The following is a 19,806-nucleotide window of genomic DNA, read 5'->3' on the forward strand; positions in this document are numbered from 1 at the left end:
GCCAGAAGACCCTAGATCCAGCACAACGAAGAAGAAATGCCCAACAAAACCAATTAAAATGTAGTTTATTGCTTGTTTTACCATAGCACCTTTAGGATTTTAAAAGTGTTAGACACACACACAATTAGAGAACTTTCAAAACCCAATTAACTTAGAGAACCTTTTTGACAAGAACTGCCCCATAACCACATCACACATAAACAGGCTACAAAACAGATCAAAACCAAAACCAATGTTTAGTTTTGCCCCCCTAAGAACCGTTTACTGGAAAGAAGAGGGCACCAGAGAGCGCACGTGTGTTAGGGACTCACTTGAAGACCCGACTTCCCAGGAGAAGGCGCAGGCGAGTTTGATGAAGAAGTTGGGTATCTCTGGGTTCTCTTTAATTGGCTTAAGACCAAGTCAGTATTTGACATACACCCTGAACTCAGGTGGCACTCACAGTGAGACCCCAGCTGAAGCGCCACTGAGGTTAAACTGCAATCTTTCCTTTGAATTCAGTTGGGTTTGGCTCAGTCCTGGGGATATTGAGGATCAGGAAATCAGGGTGAGAAGAGTAAAGCAGCATCACACTCAGAAGAAAAGGCAAGGATCAGGGCCTATAAAAGAATCAAGCGGAAAAAAACCAAACCAACAAAATCATTATTGCTGGTATAAAACTGTTTACAAACACTGTGGTTGTTCAGGAGATAATCTCTTGTAAGTGTAAGCATAGAGCCCAGGCACTTCAGTTATTTTCAGCTTCACACTTCTGGTGGGTGGACCCTCTCCCACCATCCTATCATCCAATGTATCAATACAATGTTCAGTAGTTAAAAAAAAAAAAACAAACCACAAAAAGAAGCCACAAACAAAGAACGCTACATGATCTCCCCAACACAGAGACAGAATGGAAAAGGAAAAGAGCTCTTACAAACATCAACACGCTCAACAAATCGCAGACAGGTTTTAAGAGCTGAAACAACCAGGACCTCACAGGATGAAAAGGACCTCTTCCATCATCTGCAAAACCCTCTGGGTTTGGGGCACAGTTTATGGTGTAGTGCCAGCCTCCAACACCAAACCAGTACGGCAGATACCCTACAGATCAGACATATGCCACCATCATCTTACTGTCTCATGATGCAAGGAAAAGAGGAAAATTTCTCCTGACAGTCACACTGAAGTGCCAGCCTATTTTCAAAATAACATATGGCTTTGAAACTGCGCTCCTTTTGTGCTTAAATGCAGATGTGCAAGGAGAGCACTGTCCTCATGGAGAAGCACGAGCGTGGCTGGGGGAGCCCAGCAAGGCACTTTCTCCAAAAACATTGGCATAGGAAGACTTGAGGAACTGGACGTAGTTTTGCATGCTGCGGTTGGTGCTGTCCGACTGCTCCAACCGATCCTTTAAATCCTGTATGCGGCTTTCATACCGGCGCTCTGCCTACATGAAGAAGCACAAAACACAGGCTGAAAGACAGCAACGTTCATCCTATTCACATTAACCTTCAGCTGTTTCCCAAGAGTGCTGAGAACAACAAGAATTAGCACAGCTGTAGATGATATTACTATAGATGGTGCTATGATATTTATAATTTGTTCTGCTCATTTCCAACTCTATTCAACAACCTGCGGAGAAAACCAGGAGACAATGCAGCTAATCAGTTGGGCTTTTAAAACTGATTAGCTATAGTTATGGGGAATTAAACACACTCTTTTCTGAAAGGCAATTTGACCTGATCCATGTGCCAGCTCAATTCCAAGTAAAACTCAAGTAAACCAGCAGGTTAAATAGGACATTATGAAAGATTCCCCTTCTTTCTTCTAGAATAAATCCCTTCCTCTAGAGGAGGAATAGCATTCTCTCTCAGATAACCAGGCACAGTCAACCAAGTTGAAATCTGTCCATGGTATCTGGTGCAAATCTCATTTGAACATAACAAAAAGTGATTTTCTTAAACACGTTAAGTTTAGAGCAAGTTCATTCAGATTATTGCTGTAAGTAATATGCAAATGAGAGTCCACACTCCCAGATCAGGGACGTAACAGACATGTCATGTCACACATCTGTCATTCAGGCACAGCTCTGCGTGACTTTTGCAGCATATCCATAGGACCTTGGTTTATGGACTCCATTTGCTGCCAGGACACCACCAGCACAGCAAGAGCATCCCTTGCAAATCACTCACATCATCTTTGCTCCGACGCAATTGGTTCAGCTCAGTTTTATTCCTACTTAGCTGGGTCTCCAAATCCAACATCTTGGACTGGACTGCCCTCTCTCTAGATGCTGCTCGCTCCCGAGTCTGTTCCACCTATGTGTACCAACAAAACAACTTTGTTAAAGGGTTGTCTACAGCAGAATGATTTTTCCCTACCCCATTGCCCACAAAAGCTCTATAAAGTTTAATTGGACACATCCTCATACATAAGCAGCAGCTCAGTTGTGTGCTTTCCTCTCTTCTGTTGCAAACTAGAGTGCAGAGTTCAGTTTTTGAATGGTTTAAGTGTTGTACCAGCATGTTTTATTATTTGTATTTCACTGAACGTGATGACTGTAATGAATTTGGTCATAGGCTGAGGCAGTATTTCCAGCATTCTTGTTGTTCCCCTTTTACAGTCTGGGTAGGTTTTGGCAGAATTCCCAAACACAAGAAATTAATTACTTGTTTTTTGGCATCCTCGATGGCCATCTCCAGCTGACGTGCCAAGGAGCTGCATTCACGGGTCTTCTCCTCTAACCGCAGCTGACACTGGTGGATTGACTCCTCACGTTTTGCTATGACCTGAAGGAATTCTATGTTCTGGGTATTTGTTGTTTCTAGTTTTCTGCGTTAAGACAATAAGGAAAGGAAACCTATTCATTTTAAATGGAGTGTGATTCAGTGCCTTTTCATCAGGTCCTGAGTAGTATGGTAATAGATTCTATTCCCCCTTGAAGGGTGAGAGTCCCAGGAAACACTTCTTCATTTCTCAAACCAAAATGGCAAAAACCGAAGGACATACAGCATACCCACATACCTGCATTTTCCCAGACATTGTCACTAAAAGGAACTTATAAACAGGGGTAAAAATACGGTAATATGTCGTAATCTCAAAACTGCCAGCCTAGATTGGAGAAGGAGCTGGTTTATCTGCTAAGCCACCATCCTTTCTAACAACATTCACAACAGGTGCTGCAAAAACGTATAAATCTCTCTCCAGTGGACAGCTACTGCTTAGAGATCCTTGTGGAATAAGCAAACACACACAATCCTGGAGGCACGCAGGGGACTGGAACAAGACTGAAGCTGTTTCAATCCCCTGAGAAAACAATGGGAAGAGGATGGAAATGGAAGGTTAAGAGAGCCTAGTATTTCTAACCTTTCCAGCTCCTCCACCTTCAAGGTGAGCTGTTTTTTGTCCTCCTGGGCAGACTGATACCTCTCTCTTGTCATCTCCGTTTTGTCCCCCTGGAGCTCAATCTAAAAATTACAGTAATTACTTCACACAGTAGTCACTACCACACATGACCAACCACCTAAAATGTATGCAGCTCGCCAGAAGGAAACATGCTCAATTAGTAATTTCTGGAGAGTGCCAGAAAAGGAACAGTGGACAGAAAAGCAAAGCACTAAACATCCATTTTGCTGGTGCTTCCAGTTAATGTTTGCAATGGTATGAGAAAAATTCTTCCATATTGCAAACAAAAAGCCAGGTCCGCAAATGCTTGCATGCAGAGCAACCACCCATAAGCGCGGCAAAATGCACACATTAAAAGCAGCCACATGCATGACAGCAGCCCACAAAAGTGCTAAAGCCTGAAATACCAGGACGGTTTATAATTCCAAGCCCATCAGAGTAGAGCAGTAAGGCTGCAAGATCATCTGCTGTGTCCCGAGGCATGCTTGTAGAAGTCATGCCTGTCTGTAATTGTCCCACAGTACCTACGCAATCCTCCCAGGGACACAAACATAGGGACTAGGAAAACAACCTGAAATCAGGGTGAGAAAACAAGGCTAGGACAGCACTAGCAGCAGAAAACCACAGGAGGGAAAGCTGACAAGGTGGTGAAAGTAACAAAAGTGAGTGCTGGCATTAGCAAGTGTTGGTCACCACTGCTATTCAAGTCTCAATAAGGTTCTGCACCAAGGGATGAGAAACCTTGCAAACAGTAAGGAATGCTACTAGCTAAGCCGCTAGCTTCTTGCACAAAGACATGGCACACACCTTTATTTTGCAGAGCACGTTTAATCTTTTCAAAAAGAGACGAGAACAGAGACGAAGTTTGAACCTTCCTGTGACTAGAAATTCATCTTGGCTTCAGGCTTTCAGACTGCAGTGTTGCACACACTTCCTTCCAGTTCCTTACCCGCTGACGGAGATCTGAAATCACTGCAGACAGGTCCATGGTCTTCTTCTCATAACTCTGAAGCTGGTCCTGACATTCTGCTAGCTTCATCTCCTTGATCTTTAGGATCTCAGGCAGCTTTTCCAGTTCAGCAAGCTGGCTCTGAAACTGCTTACGTGCCTGTAATCAAAGAAGAGAACATGAGGAACTTTTAAATGCTCATAAGGTCAAGACTAAAAAAATTTCTCAACTTCAATGAAGCTTTGTTAGTCTGCAACCACAATGACACTGTGGATATTTGGCCAGTGTTGGAGTTCAAAGCCAAAGGTCTTCTCCTACTCCAAAAGGCTTTATCTTAGGATTTGGCATTTCCTATGAATGCAGTGAGAATGAGTATTTTGGATCCTGGGCTTCAGTTTTACTAGAAGTACAAGCTGTTTTTTGAGGACTGCTGTTCCACATCAGACAATGGTGTAACCTACCTAGTCCCCTGTTCTAAACCACTATCTCTGCAACAAAGGAGACACTAAGCAATTTAAACACCTCTGAAGAATGCCATATAGTTAAAAAAAAGCTGCTAAACATTCAATAAATTTTGCAGAATGAACAAGTCCTGAGAAAAACTAATGGAAAAGGCAAACCCAAGATAAGCCTTTATTTCCTCTTCACAGCCATTTTTCACTACATTCAGAACGTTAAGATCCATGGATGTTTGCAAGTCTTTAGAGGACTAGCTACCAGTTCAATCTCGTTGTTCATTTCATCCTTTAGTGCCTTGTTCTCTTTATCACGCTTCTCCAGTTTTGCTGCCACATCATCTGCTTCCATTCGGGTCTTCAACACCTGGATGTTCAAAAAAACCCCCACATACTTTATCTGTTATATATAGTTTTCAACAACTGTGCAGTGTTTTGGGGTAACTAAAACTGCTCAAGGATCAGCAACAAGTCTCCTGCCACCAACTCCCACCCCAGAACTATATTTGGAAGTTCACATTCTTCTGCCACCTGGGTAATTTGGGCTTCCCAGCGAATGTTCTCCCCTTTTGCCTTCTCTTCCTACTACCACAAAGTCCCCCCAGAAAAGCAGCCAAGTACTTGCTACACTAAAAGGCAGAAGAAAGCATTTCACTGTTTTCCTTCACCTTTTGAAAAGGAGCAGGGAAAAGTTATTAAATAATTAAAACTAGTCTGCAGTTTTCAATTAATCAAGACCTCTCTGCTGTGGGAGTCAGCTCTTCCTAATGACCAAGGTAGCAGCACACAGTGAGGAAGGCAAGCCTTCCACCTTTTGGCATACAGCACATGGCAGTCTGGATGCTGCCGTGTGAGGAAAAAGTCAGGCTAATAGAGACAAAAGGACCAAACCCGTATGAAACTGCAACATCCTCCAAGAGCAAACAAAGGGTTAAATCATTACAGAATAAGCCACAATAGCAACAGGAGAAAACATGTTTGTGCAAGGGCTGAAGGTTTTGATAAGACGCCTACCTGTGATTTGTAGGTTTCAATCAACCCTTCATAGTTCCTGACAGAGCTCTTGAGCTGCTGCACTTCCATCTGCGCTTGGTTCAGCTTTTCCTCCATCAGCACCATAGCAGCCTGGAAAAAGACATCTTCTGTTGAGTGCTTGGAAGTAACTGCCACGCTAGCTGTCTAACATGGTCTAGACTAAGAAAAAAGACCATTGTCAGTGTAAGTTGGCAAAACTTCCCAGACTTCAACGGATTGCCAAATTCACATCAGCAGAGCACAGAGGTTCGGGATGGATGTGCAATCTTTCCCTTTGCCTGAAGGAGCTGTGCTACTTGGATTAGAGCCACTCCTTATTTGCATCAATGCCTAGCTTTTCAAGAAGAAAATGCAGTAGGTCACCTATGAGATCACCAGAGGTAACAGATGAAAGAAGAAATATGCCAGCCATTTTTTTTATTCTGAAGATTACCATTCTGTCTGCACGAGCTACAGTTGTTTGTTCTCTGGCCAGCAGCATGAAGATGTAAGGACAAGCTGTAAGATCCCAGCTGGAAGAAACAGTACTTGGATTGGAGAGAACTTCTAGCCAAAATGTGGGAGAAACCTATTTCTCCTAGAATGTACACTTCCCTTCATGTCTCTTCCCAGCACACTTGCCCTATCATACTCAGGTTATGGTGAAAACTGGTTTGAAACTGAATGGGAGCAATGGGCACAACTCAACTCTGTCCTCAGAGGCCAAGCAAACTTGTTATAATTTCTCCTTTTTCTTCCCAGCATCTCAGCTTGAAAACCCTTGAATCGCTGACCTTTAGTCTTTCGTTCTCCATTTTGAGAGAAGTGGTCTCTGTAGTCTGTTGATGCAATTTTTCCACCAAAGTTTCTCTGTCCTTCCGCATGTTGTTCTCTAAGGTCGCGTGTTGTTCCAGGAAGTCTGCAGCTCGGCTGCCATACAGAAAGAAAATTAATCCTTGAGTGACAAGAAAGAATAAGACTCCTAACACTTGAAAATTAGCTTCAGAAACACAGCTTTTCCCTACCCTTTCATCTTCCTCCTCCAGTCATGTATGCACACCTATCTATTACACTACCACCACAATCTTCTTAGCCTCTTTGAAATTAACTTGAGTTGCTCCCCTGGAGCTCAAATGCATTGCCTCCAAGATACACAGCATAAAGAGATAACCTCTCTCTTTTCTCATACCTACCTATTTTTTCGTGCAGCAACAACTGTACTGCAGTGATATCAACACATTTATTTACCTTCACAACAAAACTGGCATGAACTACACTGCCTAGCTCTTCTGATCCCTGCCACTCAAGTTTCTCAAACAGGTCTCACAAGAAAAACCTTAATTCTCTCAAAGTGTTACAAAATGGCAACGGAACAGAATTTTAAGGGTCAGCAAACTCTTTAAAAGTCTGCCTTTGCTGCGGCAAGTCAGCAGCACAGGCAATCCCTCTCTCTCTGAACTGCTCTAGCCCTTAGACAGTGCTGGTTTTGCTTGGATATTTTCAGACAATCCAATTAAATTATTTAATTTAATGCTATTATTAAATTAAATTAAACTAAACTATCCTTGAACTTAGAACACATCCCCACTCATGCTGGTTGCTTCAGACTAATTGTATCTTAACCTGTTCAGCGCAACAATTTCCTGTTGGAGGTCACTCTTGTCCTTTGCTACTTTGTTGTAGCGACTCCTCCACGACTCCAGAGTAGACAGCACCTCAGCAATGTAACTGTCCTATCAAACAAAAGAAATACACATGAAAGAGCAAGGGTGACAAAAATGTCACTGGATATGGAATATGCAGACAACATGCCGATATGGGTAAGCATAATGTGTGAAGAGACTTCACTAAGACTTTTAAAATACCGAGGACAAGTAGTATTTATATTCTTCCTGAACCTTCAGACAGAGGTGTTCTCCAACACTACTGTCAGCCAACAGATATAACAGGAGCAAAAAAGAATCCTCTCTGAAGGCAGACGAACTATCAGAAATACAAAGCATGGCTAAGATTCTACTAGTGCCTCTGGTCCCCTGAATTCTAAAAACAAGGAAGAGGAAAAAAAAAAAAAAAAAAAAAAAAAGTAGCCTAAAATCCACGTTCCCTTCTGATTTGTCTAACTTTTCTAGTTTTTCTTTATATCCTTCAGTCATTTTTCAACAGGAAATTCCAGTATGCCTCTAAGACTTTGTACTTTTCTGCTCTGAATAGTTTCTCGATTAGCAACCAACTCCATTTAGAGATTTCAGCCCAAACCACAAGACTTTGTTTTATTGGCTTTTGACAACCCTCAGATGGTTCTAAAGAACCAGGTGAAAAATCAGATCTACTAGTTTAGTATGATCTAAGTTATTGCATGTCCTAAGTTAAGGACACACAGTGAATATAGTGACAGCTGAGAAAACTAGATTTGTTCTAAACTTAGCATAAATGGGTCAAGGCATCCAGTCAAAAACAAAACTCATTAGTTGAAAGCAGAGTCCCCAGGGCTGCTACCAGAATTCAAAGATTTAGATGCATGACCTGAAATGAGGTCTGTCCTCCTGTATTATCAGGTACCTTTTCTGCTAGCTGGACAGTCAGTTGCTGTGCATACTCTTTACTCCGCTCTGCCCACTCTTTCTGTGCATGGATGGTTTTCTTCAGGGCCTCTTTATCACAATCTGCCTTCTGCTTTAGTTTTTTCAGCTGTTCCATGATACGTTCCACCTCTGCCTTATGCTGAGCTTCACCGCGCTCCAGATTCTGCAGGGGGGGGAAAAAACACACCATACGGAATAATGCCCTTATACCTGCATACCCAAAACAGCAACTAATTTCCTAGAAATGGTGGAGACAGCTGGGCATAAACCCCCAACCTTCAGCCTGGAGGTACTTGCAGTCTGCTTTCACCTGCACAACCCTGTCCTAATGCTGAAAGACGTCAGCTTGACACGTCTTCCTTTCCTTCCAAGAGTCTTCCTTTCTTCTTTCATCAGCTGCTCTCTAGAATACCGATTTTCTCTCCTGACCAAGGTAAGTCCGGCCTACCAATCTTTAGATCTAACCGAGAACATTCTCCTTACTCAACTGATACGTTCACATATTATAACGTTGCTTTATGCAGCTATATATATACCTTGAATGAATTAGAGCTCCTCTAAACCATCAACACACATTCATCATAATATCGCATCAACAGATATGTTAAACATAAGACTTCGAACAAGATAAACCAGAGCAAATTTTCCCCATCGTTAATACTGTAGAAAGAATGCATGAGCGTGATCAAATACATGAACTCATAGCACAGCATTTTTCCCAGATTAAAAAACATTTCCCAAACTAAATTGTTCACAATCTGGCTTCGGTTTAGTCAAGCATCAAGACAGATTGTAAACAGTTATGTAGTAATTAACTTAGGAAAAAACCCCAAACTAATTAATGCACCTGCACCTTAAAGCTATGATTTTGCTTCATGCAAGAAAGTGAAAAGATTTTTCTTTTCTTACTTCATTTGAAAAGCATGCTGTGCATTACTGGCGTAAACATCACTAGCCAATATTTCAGTTTACGGGACACTGTAGGAGGATAGCTGGTGAGCGCTACTTCCCCGTCAGTCAGTTCAGTTTCGAGAGTAAATGAAGAGGCAAACCCCCGGGACCACTGACAACATACCCGTGTCTGTACAGTCAGACGGTTGTTCTCCGCTTCTTTGTTTCGCAGCTGTGCTTGTAAATGGCCTCTCAGAGCCACCATAGATTTGGAGAGTTCCCATGCTGTCTTTGCCTGGTCCTAAATAAGAAGCAATAAGACACATGCCTTTTTCCCCCAGGAAGCTAATAGAAGGAATACTGCAGAGTCGGTAATAGTCTCTGATTTCTTCACTGAATGATTATCTCTGGCCACCTCCACTTTCCCTTTGCAGCTCTCCTACTCCAGCAAAATGGAGAACAAAGAGTAGCCCTTTATTTTACATCAGATGTGAATGACTGGCCTGAAAGATTTGTTCTAGGGCAAAACATTCTTCAAATCTAATCTCTTCCCCTACATTCCCCTTTTACTTCCTAAACAGAGGAACAGACTGGAGTTTGACATCAGGAACCAACAGGGCCTTAAACAGGCAATTCAGTGATAAATCCAAGCAAAGAGAATACTACCTATTCATCCTTGTGACGGATGTCTCATTAGTAGAATATGGAATCCACAGCTGTGTGGGAATTGGCAGCTGTCTGTCTAGTTTTATAAGCAAGCCAGTCATCCGATCCCTTATAAAAATAATCATCTGCAAATACAAACTCATATTTTGGACTATCTGTGGTTCTACAGAACTGGATGGTGGAGCAGGGAGGGAAAAACAGAAAAAGGAAACTACCTTTTCTGCCTGTATCTGAACGATAAGATTGTCCACTACTTCTTCCTTCTCCTGAAGCCTCATCTGAAGTTGCTGGGAAAACAAACACCACTCAGAGGCAGATGTTAAGTAACAAACACGTTTAGGTTGGCAGGTGGAGGGAAAGAGGTGTAACTGCCTCCCTCCTGAGACCCTCTCATCCATGGCCCTCTGGTATCCACAGCAAGAGCATCCTTCAGCCCCAGAAAAACAGGCTGCACTCTCCTCAAGCAGAAAGCAGAAGAGATACACGTACATTCGTGTAACAGGGAATAGGATGCCCAGTCCAGAACAAGGATCTGAGAGGATGATACATCCACAGACAAAAAAGGGCACCACCTGTGTCTCACATCAAGTTTTATAAATTCTGGCAACATAATAACTATTCTTAGTTTACATTCAGTACAATAAGAAAAGGTAAGCGGAATCATTTGTGCTCAAACATAAGAACAGGCTTAAGCTCTCCTTTGTAGCTGAATACTGTAAATCCTTATGATGCTCGTATATGCAGGTCTCAGTTGTGCTATCCCCATTCTAAGCCCCCATGTTTCAAAAGCTATGAAAATCCATCCACTCTGAAATGTAGATTGTTAACCAAAGGAGCAATACAGTGGCTCTGACTACCACAAAAGCCAGAATATTTTTTATTAGTCTAAAAGGTGTTATTGTAAGACCTATGACTGAATACAAGACAAAGCAGAGCTTGTTATTTTCGTTTCTGCTTTATCGTTTTAAAGAGAGAGAGAGATATACTGCGATTTGCTTACCACTTTCTCTGCATCTGACTCGGCCAGCCTTTTCAGCAGTGCTCCTTGCTGCTCCAGCATCTTCTGAGCATCCTTCTACAAAAGGAGTGAGAAAACCTGTTAATTAAAATGTCAGTTTTATACAGATTCTTTAAATGGAACTGTGCAAACAAACTATTGCCTCCCACAGTTGCAGCAGCAATTCTTAGAAGATATCTGGAAGCATCAAATTTGCTAAATATTTCACAGATCATCACCTATCTCAGAAAGTTTTTCGACTTCTCAGTTAAAGATCATAATGAAAAGCACGATGGCAATTTAAGATCTTTCCAAACCCTCCCGCTACTCAGGGAAAGTAATTTGGAAGAACTCAGTCCTTCTATCCAGTCTCACTGGTAGCTGAAAAAACTGTTAGCATCAACCTGCTTTTGCCCAAATGGAATATTAACTACATGAAGAATAGCAATTTTATTCCTGTATTGCTCTTACAAGCAATATAGAATTGTTGTGTACAAGCAAGACAGAATTATTTACAATTTCTCCGTTATTGCTCTTAGAGCCTACAACAATTGTTCTGAATATCCTTAGGTACCTATTAGCTAGGGTCACATGTAGTTCTCAGACTTCAGCCAATGCAACCGTAGCAGTAACATTTCAGACTAGCATGATGAGCAGATACAGCTCTATCCAGATGAGAAAGAGCTGGCAGCACAGTAGTGTCTATACCTTTTAATACAGTCAAAGACTCGATGGTCTAACATCCTCACAGCAGAAAAGCCAGTCTTACTCTATGAACTAGGCAGGTATAAAAAATCCACAAACCATTGATCCTTTATGACACAGAGTCAAAACAGGGCTGGGAAAAAAAAGAATTAAAAGAATCTCAAATTCAAATTCCATTTCAGTCCACAGGACAACATAGCCTCCTGTAATCAGCTAAGTTCAACCACACAGCACTGCTCACCTCCTGGTTATGCTGCTCTCTGAGAAGTTCTTGTAGTCTCCGATTGGTTTCTTCAAAGGTGCTCAATTTCTGGAGCAGAAGCTCTTTTTGTCTTGTCAGTGTGTTAATGTCTGAGCTGCTCATGTGTTTCTCCTACAGGAGAAACAAAACAAACAAACAAAAAACATTGTTCACATTGAATTAATGTACGAAGCCGATACAAGCACAAGCAGTGCAACAGTCAGCTCCATGTGCGCAGGAGGTCACTGGATGCTGCAAGTGAATACTCCACTGTCAAACAAAACCAGCAAACGCCTTAAGCATGTTAAATCCCTCCACTCTTCCTTACATTTTTCTGGATCAGCAACTGTAACACCACATTTTTAAGACAGCCGTAGAACAGGACAATGTAGTAAAGGCAAGAACAGAAAAGGACAACACCTACAATGCTGAGTCTCCCAATTGTATTTTTCAGGGCATGGATCTGCCTGGCTGCTGCTGCTCCATCCCTTTCTGCCTCGCTCAGCTTGGACATCAAACACTCCTTCTCATGCTGCAAGTACTTTTTCTGTAGCCTGTAATGACAGTTCAGTCATCAGAGGAACAAGAAGCTTTGACAGCTGTACCAGCCACTATTGATATACAGTTTGTTAGGTTAAAACTCAAAAACCTTTGAATGAGAGCATAAATGCTCTAAACAAACACTACTCAAGCAATTTACCCTCTTTCAGTGCGGAGGCTGTTCTGACAGATGCCAGTAAATAGATACCAGGAGCTTGCTAGGACCACTGCTATGGAACAGGAACGTAAGAGGGGACAAATGGGGCTTATACTAAAGCCTATACACATCACTAAACAAAATGCAGTACTTCGCTTTTCCTAGGCTCTTCAGCCACACCAGAAATAAGACTCCAAACAGCTGAACATGAAACAGGAAAGCACATCAAGACATACATGGCAAAGTTTTTAGCCAGGGCTTGTAATCTCAGTAGTATTCACAAAGTTTTCTGAACAGGCAACACACAGTACTAACTTCCAAGTGATCTTTCCTAAGGAAAAAATAAATCTAACTTGCTTAAACCATTGGTGTTCCCCTGGGGACACAGACTTCCCTAATTCTTTACATACAAAGCAGATGCAAAAAGCCTTGGAGGCCTTCAGGGTCACTAAAAGAAAACAACAAACATGATTCAGTCCTCTCAGGGCTGGCACTCCTGTCTCAGTACGAATTTCGCAAAGGCAAAAAATTCTCTAGTTTTCAGCTCCATACGTATTTATTTGTTGGGCTACCAATATCATCACAATTCAAACGGCATCTCTTAACTTTCAAAATATTAATTGCAGAGCTAGGATGACCCTACAGTAGGCCACACAAGCCAGCTGCTCTCAACAGTTTCTTCCATTCTAATAATCACGCCAGGGCCCTTCCCCACAGCTACAGCCATCTGAAGTTCTCCTTCCAGAAGGTGACAAAACCCATGAGAACGTCAGTTCTTCAGCAGCACTGCAACCCAGGGGACAAACTACAGCCTCAAACAGTGTTAGCAATAAAGGCAGCGGGTGTCCTGCAAGTACCACTACTTGCAGTAACAACGGAGAGCTGGAGCTTTCTTACACAGTCAGGTGTTTCTCTTCCCTTATGCGCTCAATATTGCGCCTGAGCAGCGTATTCTCATGTTCTGTTTCTACCAGCTCTTGTGTGACCTCATTCAGTTCTTCTTTCTGCTCCTCAAGAAGACGTTTTGCCATTCGTTGCTGTTCCTCCTTTTTCTGCAGCTTGGCCTGATGACAATATTTAAATAGAACTTAACATAAACCAGGTGTTTTTAAAGTGATACACAGAATCCACATCTCAAACCAGTGAACCAGCTACTCAACTGTACCAAACAACAAAAGGCTATTATTTTTTTTCATTGCTCTATTTTCTTTTTTTCTTTCCTGCCTAGATACTCCCAGGTTGTTCCTGCGCACAAAGGGCATGACTCCCTGGAAATACCTCCCATCCCACGAACACAGAGACACACAAGCGTCCTGGCTTTAAGTCACGTACCAGAAATTGTCATCAGCCACAAGCCATGTGACAGACCTCAAACATGGCAGGAAAGGACTTTTGGTAGCAGTTCACCCACAGGACATGGCTCCCGCTGCTCTGCTATAGCTTTGTGAGATTCAGGGAGCTGAGTGAAAACAACCTAAATAGTCCCTGGCATTCTGTTTCCATCTACCCATTTTGGATTACCCAGGAAGTTCCGTGGCATTAATTCCATTAAATTGTGTAGCATAAATAAAACTGAAAACAATGTAAGAAAACCTATTCTTGTTCACGACTTGAACTTCAAGTAGGTTTGAGTAAAATAATAACAATACAAGATTTGCTACCCTCAGTGTTAACTCAAAGTTAAAAATACAGTTTACCCGCACCACAATGTATCTTATGAAACCTGGGAACATCTCCTACCCATTTTTTTAAGTGGTGTCAAGTACATAAGAGGCTATTTATCAAGAAAACACAACATCACTGGGTTGCACATTTTGAAACAGAATCAGAAGAAACAATCTTGTTAAGAAAGTGGATTCTTTGACAATAAAACATCAACATACTGTATTTTTCACCTTCTAGAATGACCAGTTTTCAGACTTTGGGCTTGGGCAGAAAACCGAAACACAGCAATACCTTATTAAATGGATAATGTTTTAAAATGTTTCATAGTAGGGTTTAGTGAATTTCTCACTAGGGTAGTTCAGCTCTTCTAAACAACTCAGACGGATTTTTATTTTTTAAGCAAGCTAGCAATGGCCTGGGTAGTCTTCCACTGCACCAAGACTTGACTCCAGCCTCCTCCTGCCAAACAATCAGCTACGAGCCCCGAGTCAGCAAGCCTTTACACTGTCTCCTCACCTCATTCTTCATCGTTCCCACCACATTAATCAGACTATCTATCTTCTCAGCATCTTCCTCATCTGTAGAGAGGTCACTCAGGCGCAACACTGACAGCATTTTTTCTGAATCTGGAGGCACAATTTCTAGGCGGTGAGTTGGTCCCTGGTAGAAAATAAAAGGCATCATTTATTTAGTATAAAGTTATAAATAGTATTCTAACCCTAACTCTGCCAAAAACAGAGACCAGGTCGCATCACTGCAATAAGCCTGATAAGGAAAAAAGCATTTGTAAACAGCTCTTTCATTTCCATCAGGGAAAGGTCAAGAATGCAGAAAGACTAGAACAGAAAAAGAAAAAAAAATACAATGGAAGTTCAATTCCCATCTAGGAAGAGCCAGGAATATAAAAAGTCAGAACTATCAACCCATGAGAAAGAAAGTATTACACAATGCTACACAAATGCTCCATGCTTCGGAAGAGACTAAGAACAGCAGCCCCTCGTGTGCCTCCAGATGAGGTCTTGAAGGGAACTAGCAAAAATTACAGCAAAGACATCTATCTGGCTTCTAGAGGTAGAAAGACATGACATAGCCATAGGCTGCTAATTAATTTCAAAATTTTCTGTATTAAAAAATGAAAAAGACTTACAGAAGACACTTAAAAGGGATGGTAGGTGACAGTAGCCTTCTTTCAGATCAGCCCAGCCCCCTCACTACACAACTGCTCTCTTCAACCTCAGGTAAACCTGGAATTTTGTTTTAAAGAGCAAAATCAGCCATACCTCCCACCTGCAGGTGGAATCCCGGACAGATGTTTTGCCTGGGGGCATCCAGGGAGCCTTAGTTTTCACCTGGGCAGCTTGGCACACATTTACAGTATCCCTTTTCTTTTTCTGTTTGTGCTTTTGCTAAAGAAAGAGAAAATAAAATAAATCACAACTTTTAAATAACCATTTACATTTTTTAGTGCTGAAAAACCAAATGAAAGATCATTCATACACAAGCAACACATTTACACATGATACACCAGATCAGGTGAGCCAGCAGCCCGCAGCAGGCTCCCACCCGGCAGACGGCAGGCTATTGCACGTCCAGCTGACGGCGCGGCCAGGTGCAGTACGTTCCCGTCTGTCACACAGCAGCTCTGCTCTGTCACTGGGGTACCCGCACTCGTGATGCCGTGAGAGCCTTACCCGGCTGGCTGGGGTGGGAGGCTGGGGCGAGGGGGAAGGAAGTCCCTTCTCTATGGAAACACAAAAAAATACCGCAATACAACCCATTCACGTGAAGAGGGAACAACCTGGGAGATCCCTTCTCCATTCCAGATTCATCTCAAAAGAGCAGCTATATCATTTGACAACAGCACGACCAGAGAAAAAAGAACGGTTCAGTGCAACTGATTACGAAAAGCCCCTGCAGCGTTTTCCCCACTTTGCAGTCAGCTAGCAGGTGCACACCTACTGTACTGAACTCAGGGTGCTCTAACTGCAGGAACAGTAGTGGTTTTGCACAGTTCTAGCCTTAGAGAAAATCAGATGTCCTAAACATTCCCTACAGGCAGTTAATTAATAGGAGTCATTGACTTCACTGTGAGGCCCTACTCCCTTGGTATTTGCTGTTAGCAACAAGCACAAACTTACAGAGGCCTTGGAACAGGATGTCTGCACGTAAGGAAGAATGAGCCAGCAACTTTCCCATCACCTTTGGAGAACAACTTTACGTAAACATCCAGCTACAAAAGAGGATGTGATATCGCTAGAAAATCAACTTCAGTATTGCCTTCTACCTGCTGTGGAGAAGGCTATGAAGAGATTCCCCTTGCTGCATAGCTCAGCAGACTGATAAGATGCTTAATGCCAGAGGTTGGTTTGAATCCAGACTTTTTCTAAGCACATTTATTCCAACACATTCAAGACGGTATCTGAAACACCTAGATACTACCTTTCCCCAAAGCTTTTCTATAAAAAGAGGGATGAAGCCGAAAGAAAAACTGTTCTCAGGACACAAATCCAGGAAATAAAGGGAAAAAAAAAATCTCCCAAACCGTATCACATTGGAAGCAACACTCCTCACAGCCACACACTTGAACATGAAAAGTAACTATATATTCTACATCATACTTACATCATCTTAAACACAGAAATTGCATTACTGAAAAGTCACCACCGAATACGAACTCAAGTCCTACAGTTCTAATACAACAGTAAAACAGAGCTTGAAGATTTTGTGGTGCTTCTACGACTGTTCACCTTCTTCTTTGTAGCCACATGCTCCTACCTGGCATTTTGCAGGTGTGGCTTTCTGGGCCTTTTTAATATGGACATGGACAGGAGTGTTTTCATCCACATGGACGTGCAAAGGAGGAGATGAGGAACGGTTCTTCATGACTCTTCTCCCACAAATGGGAAAGGGCAATACAATGAAAGGAAACCTGCGAATAAGGAAACTGGAAATAACATTTCCCTCTGTGCCAGAGAGCAACAACAGCCAGCCTTGGTTAAAGTTTGAGCTTTCTTTCAGTGGCACCTGCCACTCTGAACTGCACACTGTTTTGCTGTAAAGCTAGGATTAATACAAGTAATTTATCTGCTTCTGGTATTTTCTACTTTCAACATGGTTACTGAAGACCAAATACAGTTGGATTGATAGCAGGTGTCTGTAAGAGTCATTGGAGTTCGAAGTCTTAAGAGCAAGTGAGCAAATCAAGGGTTCCAGTAACCAACACAATCTGATTGTGAAGACAAATTTGAAAGGGGTGGGAGAAGAGGAGCATTAATTTAAGCGTTAAGAAAAATCAAGACCCATCGGATCCTTCCACCCCAGAAGGCTGAACCTGTAGACTCTTTCAGACATGCTTAACCTTAAGTGTCCTTTTTTTTTGTTTAACTTTTGAAGCTAAACAAATATTTAAAAGCTTTTGGATCGCAGCATTTCTTTAATCTTCAGAAAAAAGCATAACCTTAAGCAATACTGAACAACATGAAGAAGCCTAGAGATGCAAGGTTAGTCATCACCTTCGAGCTTGATGTTCAGTAATGGCATAAAGCAATTGCAAATCTTACAAAAATCCACCAGCAGCACTCCTCTCATTCTGGCAGAAAGGTTTTTGTCAGCCTTGGTAAAATTACTTACAGTTGTTCTAAAGCTTTTAGCTCTTCTGGACAGCGTGCTCTGTGCAGGGACTGAAGTCACTTTGTTGTTGTTGATGAGTGAAGGACAACTGATATAGAAACAATAATAAAATGACTATCAATAGGAAAAGGTGCCAATTTCTGAACATCCTTTCAATTTAAGGCAACGCATAGGCTCAAATACATCAAATGTATGAAACCAAACAACAAAAGCTGGTGTGTCCTGGCTTCCTCTGACAAGCTTGGGATGAGGGAAGGACCAAGACTGTAGATCCTTACATACCGATGATGAAAGCTGGTTTAACCAATGGAAATGTTTTGTACAATTACACAATGCCCTTAGTTACAAACCTTCAAATTCTAACTGCAAGTTTTAACCAGTTTCATGAGGAAGCAAGGTTTGAACAGTTCCAGAGTACCTGTACATCCCCTCCCAAACCACACCCCCCCTCAAATTCTACCATCAACAACAAATTCTATACAGCTTGACAGAAACGTTGAAGTACTAGGTTTATACGGTTTTGCAGGCTGAAGAGATGCATCCAAATCAGCACTCATGCTGAAAGAGGAAATGCAGCACCGCACAGACCAGCGCTGCAGTGTGGTCACTGCCTGCCCAGCAGACCTGTGCATACTGGTTGGCCAACCCGTAGCACCCAAACTGGGAGCCAGCTGCAGCACCAGCAGCTTCTTGCCTGGTGGGACTTGGGGGGCTTGAAGAAATGCGAGCAAGGGAGGATGGCTGCTGGGGGTGGGGTGACGTGACGCTACGAGGGTAGTGCCAGGCTTTGCTGGCTGACCTTGGGGGAACACCGCGTTTGCCGGGCGAGAACAAGCGTTACTGGCAGGGGGTGGCGCAGGATGCTGTGCGGTGCTGGGTCGCTCTGGCGCGGGGGTTCGGCTGTCAGCTCGCCAGGGCTCCGTGATAACCGGCTCTACACAGCCACCGGCACGGCTGCGCCTGCTCCCGAGCAGGGGATGTGTAAACCAAGCACACCCCGGTGTCACACCGGCTTGGCGGCAGTCGGGACAGTCGGCGGGGAAGGCCGAGCAGCACGTCCCGGGCTGGGAACGGGGAGAGCCGGCGGGGGCTGCCCGGCTCCCGGCCGTGCACAGCTCCAGCACCGGCTGCTCCAGGCCGCCGCCTACGCCTCGTCCCGCTGAGAAAGGTTAAACTCGCCCAGGCCCAGGTGGGGGGGGGCCAGGGCTGACCCGAGCCGTACGGAGCCCCGGAGCCACCGCGGCCGGGGCCCGGGCCGCTGCCCCCCGGCCTACCGGCACGGCTCGCTCCAGCAGCTCCCGGCGGCTCCGGCCTCCTGCGGCGGGCGGGCAGCGCCCCGGCCTGGGCCCGCCTTAGCGCTGGGCTACCCGGGCACCCCCGGCCCGCGCAGCCGCCCCGCCGTCTCCCGCCCTTTCCGTTAACGTGTTTAAAGCCGCCCGCCAGCGCGCGGTCCCCGTTCCCGGGGCCCGGCCCCCTCCCCGGGGACACCCCCGCCCCCCCTCACCGTGAAGGGCCGCGCGGGGCCCGCTGCCGCCTCAGGAGGCCGACGCCGCCGGCGGGGAGGCGCTGCCACGGAGGCCCGGCGGCCGGGCCGGGAGCTCCGCACTTCTGGGGCCGCGCGCCCGCCCGCCGCTCCCACTGGGCCGTTCAAACCCTGCGCGTCACCCGGCCGCCGCGCCACAAGGCCCCGCCCCTCAACAGGCCGCCGCTACGGCAACCGGCCGCTGATCGCGGGCGGCGGCGGGGCCCGGCCCGGCGCGTTTCGGACCCCGCTTAAGGCGCTGGGGCGCGGGAGGCCGGGCAGCCCCGTCCGCCACCGAGCGGCGCTCCCGGTTACCGCAAGGGGCTTCCCCCGGCGGCGCCCACCCAACCGCCCCCCACGCCTCTCACCGGCGCAGGCGGGCCCAGGCACCCGAAGTAACCTGCCCTC

The 19,806-nt window shown here is 44.3% G+C and overlaps 1 protein-coding gene across 13 annotated transcripts; it reads right to left on the reverse strand.

Annotated features, from left to right (window-relative positions):
• Positions 1-48: 48 nt before the first annotated feature.
• ODF2 (outer dense fiber of sperm tails 2) lies at positions 49-19,419 on the reverse strand. 13 transcript variants are annotated; one of them, XM_055794928.1, is made up of 21 exons: positions 19,381-19,419; positions 17,877-17,964; positions 17,022-17,175; positions 15,527-15,652; positions 14,763-14,906; positions 13,479-13,645; positions 12,309-12,438; positions 11,885-12,016; positions 10,942-11,016; positions 10,157-10,228; positions 9,460-9,576; positions 8,362-8,547; positions 7,426-7,535; positions 6,597-6,732; positions 5,803-5,913; positions 5,051-5,155; positions 4,334-4,492; positions 3,346-3,446; positions 2,649-2,811; positions 2,172-2,297; positions 49-1,426 (listed from the first exon to the last, which is right to left on the reverse strand). In XM_055794928.1, exons 3-21 carry the CDS (start codon positions 17,127-17,129, stop codon positions 1,253-1,255), a joined length of 2,442 nt encoding a protein of 813 aa, XP_055650903.1. In that variant the 5' UTR covers positions 17,130-17,175; positions 17,877-17,964; positions 19,381-19,419; the 3' UTR covers positions 49-1,252. The 13 variants fall into 13 exon arrangements, 12 of the variants coding, with proteins under 12 accessions (XP_055650903.1, XP_055650909.1, XP_027637658.1 ...); XM_055794934.1 differs by lacking the exon at positions 19,381-19,419 and adding an exon at positions 19,151-19,277; XM_027781857.2 differs by lacking the exon at positions 19,381-19,419 and adding an exon at positions 18,676-19,076 and having other exon boundaries at positions 17,022-17,133.
• Between the last annotated feature and the right edge of the window lie 387 nt (positions 19,420-19,806).

Source organism: Falco peregrinus, chromosome 1, assembly GCF_023634155.1.
Source record: "Falco peregrinus isolate bFalPer1 chromosome 1, bFalPer1.pri, whole genome shotgun sequence".
NCBI lineage: Eukaryota > Metazoa > Chordata > Aves > Falconiformes > Falconidae > Falco > Falco peregrinus.

What these genes read in the sequence shown, in the direction of transcription:
- ODF2 (XM_055794928.1), bottom strand. Translation starts at nt 17,129, where the DNA reads ATGAAGAACCGTTCCTCATCTCCTCCTTTGCACGTCCATGTGGATGAA. An exon ending in TTCAGATACAGGCAGAAAAG is followed by an intron (nt 9,577 to 10,156) that starts GTAGTTTCCTTT and finishes CTTCTTATTTAG; the next exon opens with GACCAGGCAAAGACAGCATG. An exon ending in TGGAGAACGAAAGACTAAAG is followed by an intron (nt 5,914 to 6,596) that starts GTCAGCGATTCA and finishes GTCTTTTTCCAG; the next exon opens with GCTGCTATGGTGCTGATGGA.